Here is a 2,559-nt window from a genome sequence, read left to right as displayed (position 1 = left end):
GTCGAATCCGTCGGGATCATCCAGGAGCGGAGTGGTGGGGCTCTCCAGCCGGTGATCCTCGGGAACGATGTCCAGATAGCACGGGGGGGCTGTGGGAATGCAGGGAGATATCCGTGAGCTCACCTGTGCACCCTCCTCTCCGAGCCCCTCGGGGTATTATATCCCCACGCTGTGATCCCACCTTGTGGATCCCACACCCCACTCACCCTCTGGAGCATCCGGGAGGTTCAGGTCGACCCAGCTCATCTCGGAACTGGTCTGACTGGCCATGCTGGAGCTGCGGCTCCCGATGCCCGAGCGGCTCCCAATGACCAGCGGCAGCTCCAGGATGATTTTCTTGGAGCCCGGGACGCTGACGTAGATCTGCAGGGGGAGAGCCGGGATTTAGGGGTGTTGGGACGGGATCGAGATCCCCAGGAGGGGGATTATGATGAGGAGGAGGAGGAGGAGGAGCAGAGGACCCCCCACTCACCTGCAGGAAATACTCCACACGCAGGATGTTGCAGCCCAGGATGGAGGGTTTGAGCTTGCGCACGCGGATGGTTTTGCCGCGCCAGGACTCGGAGGTGCCCGAGATGATGTGGTTGCCACGGACACAGGAGAGCTTCTGGCAGAAGACCTTGGTCTGGCCGTTGGCCAGGTAGGTGTGCTTGGCCACGATGGCCGCCTTGGGCACCACGATGCGCGAGCACGTGTTCTCAAAGTCCGCGTTGATGCAGATCTCGTCGCCTGCCGAGGCAAGGACCCGGCGTTAGGCACGTCGGGGCTTTCCCCTGCTGGTCCCACACTCACCTCCCTCCCCCCATTCTCTGTTCCCAGCGATCCTCACCTTCACAGAAGCCTTTCCTGTCGATCTGGGCGCTGACAGACACGCGTCCGTCCGGGATGAACATACAAGACACTTTCTTCTCCTTCTTGGCTGCAACTGGGGACTGTGGAGAGAGGGAACGGTCACACGCTGGCCCCATCCTGCCCTTCCCGCTCCCTCCTCCCTCGCTTCCTTCCTTCCCCTTTTCTTTGCAACCAAGCCTCAAGTTCCCCTTGAGGGGGAACCCACCTGGCCTGGTGTCGCTTTCTGGAATTATCCAGAGCTCCTTAATCCCACCCTTAATCCCGCTCAACCCAAAGCCGATTAGACACGCCTCGACACCCCGGGGTCGGGCTGACCCTCCCCAAGGGCTTTCCTCCCAAGGCCTTGGAGTACTCGAGGCTCACCAGCAATTCCGGGGTGTTCACATCCACGGGATCCATCACCTCGAAGCGTTTCTTGACCTGCTGGGTGGGGCAGGCAGGGCGCTCCAGGGATGCCTTCACCCAGTAATCCACGCAGCCGTACTTCCCCTTGAACGTGGTGCCCAGCGGCCTGCAGACACACAGGGGGTCACTCCAGGGCCCAAACAGGGATTTTCCAGTTTAATTCCACCCCCAGAGGCAGGTGCTGCCTCATACTCACCCCTGGGGCAGCTCGAAGCCGAACTTGTACTCGTACTTGTTCCCAGGCCTCAGGATGACGGAGCCGTCGTCATCTGTGGGAGAAAAGGGGAGGGAAACATCAGATGGAGCTCCAGGGTGATCCTCGGTTCCGCTTTCAGTGGTGACGGAACCAGAGGTGTTGAGTAACACCTGCCCCCACCCCGGGAACCCCGTGTCCTCTCAGTGCTGCTCCCTTCACCTCACCAACACCCTGCGGGGCAGAACACTGCGTCCCGCTGGCCCCACCCCACCCTCAGCTCCTCCTTATCTCCCAGCTCCAGCTGTCCCTCCTGGTTATCTTTTGGACTCTCTCCCAGTCCCCCTCTCCATACTTGGAGGAGGCTCCTTTCTGGGGTGTGATCCCTACGCCCCTCCTTGTGTCCTGTCACCAGCCCCTGCTTGTGGTGCCAGGACACACCACGGCAGCTCCCCAGCCTCTGATTTTGTCCCTCAGCTCCCCAACTTCGACTTGACTTGGCCAAACCCTCGGAAGTTCCTAAGTTGCGCTGGGTTTGGTCATTTCTCCCAGGCTCAAGGCACAGCATCGACTCCGTGTTGGTGACCAAGTGACCCACCACAGCCCCCACGGTGCCAACCCCGGGGGCATCCGAGGCTCTTTGCCCCCTCCCAACCCATCTGCCCTCGATCCAGCCCCACCGCAGCCCCCATGGGGCCAAGCCCAGGGGCACGGTTGGGTTGGGGGTACCCGTCCAGCCCCGTGCCCTCACCCGTGGGCTGCTCCTCCAGTGCCAGCACGTCCTCGAAGCGCAGGTACTCCATCTCCTGCCGGCACTGGGCCGGGCCCTTGGCCCAGGTCACTTTGGCCACCCCACACGCCAACACCTTGACGGCGTTGACGCGGGTCACCTCGGCCACCTCCACGACCACGCGCCCGGCCACCTTGTCCCCGCTGCAGTAGATCTTGTCGGGCTCGCTGAAGAGCACCGCGAAGCTCTTCACCTTCTTGAACATCACCATGGCTGGGGCAGCGCGGGGACGCAAAAAGCAAAGCTTGTGGGGCTTTATCGCCCTTGGAGCAAGAAAACCCGCCTGGGAGCCAGGCAAGTCGCAGGCACAAAGGTTGGT

General features: G+C 62.0%; 1 protein-coding gene across 1 annotated transcript; it reads right to left on the bottom strand.

Moving 5' to 3' along the window:
• Positions 1 to 2,553, bottom strand: TXNIP (thioredoxin interacting protein; the record flags this gene model as incomplete). Its single annotated transcript, XM_018068269.3, has 7 exons — positions 2,202 to 2,553; positions 1,454 to 1,526; positions 1,216 to 1,363; positions 830 to 932; positions 473 to 729; positions 207 to 363; positions 1 to 89 (listed from the first exon to the last, which is right to left on the bottom strand). Coding segments are annotated over exons 1-7 (1,077 nt in total), but the record flags the coding sequence as incomplete, so codon positions are not given.
• Positions 2,554 to 2,559: the final 6 nt, after the last annotated feature.

The sequence above is a fragment of the Manacus vitellinus genome, unplaced genomic scaffold, assembly GCF_001715985.3.
Source record: "Manacus vitellinus isolate BGI_N305 unplaced genomic scaffold, ASM171598v3 scaffold_134_pilon, whole genome shotgun sequence".
NCBI lineage: Eukaryota > Metazoa > Chordata > Aves > Passeriformes > Pipridae > Manacus > Manacus vitellinus.
The sequence above is the reverse complement of the archived record's forward strand: the minus strand, read 5'-3'. Positions and strand labels throughout refer to the sequence as shown.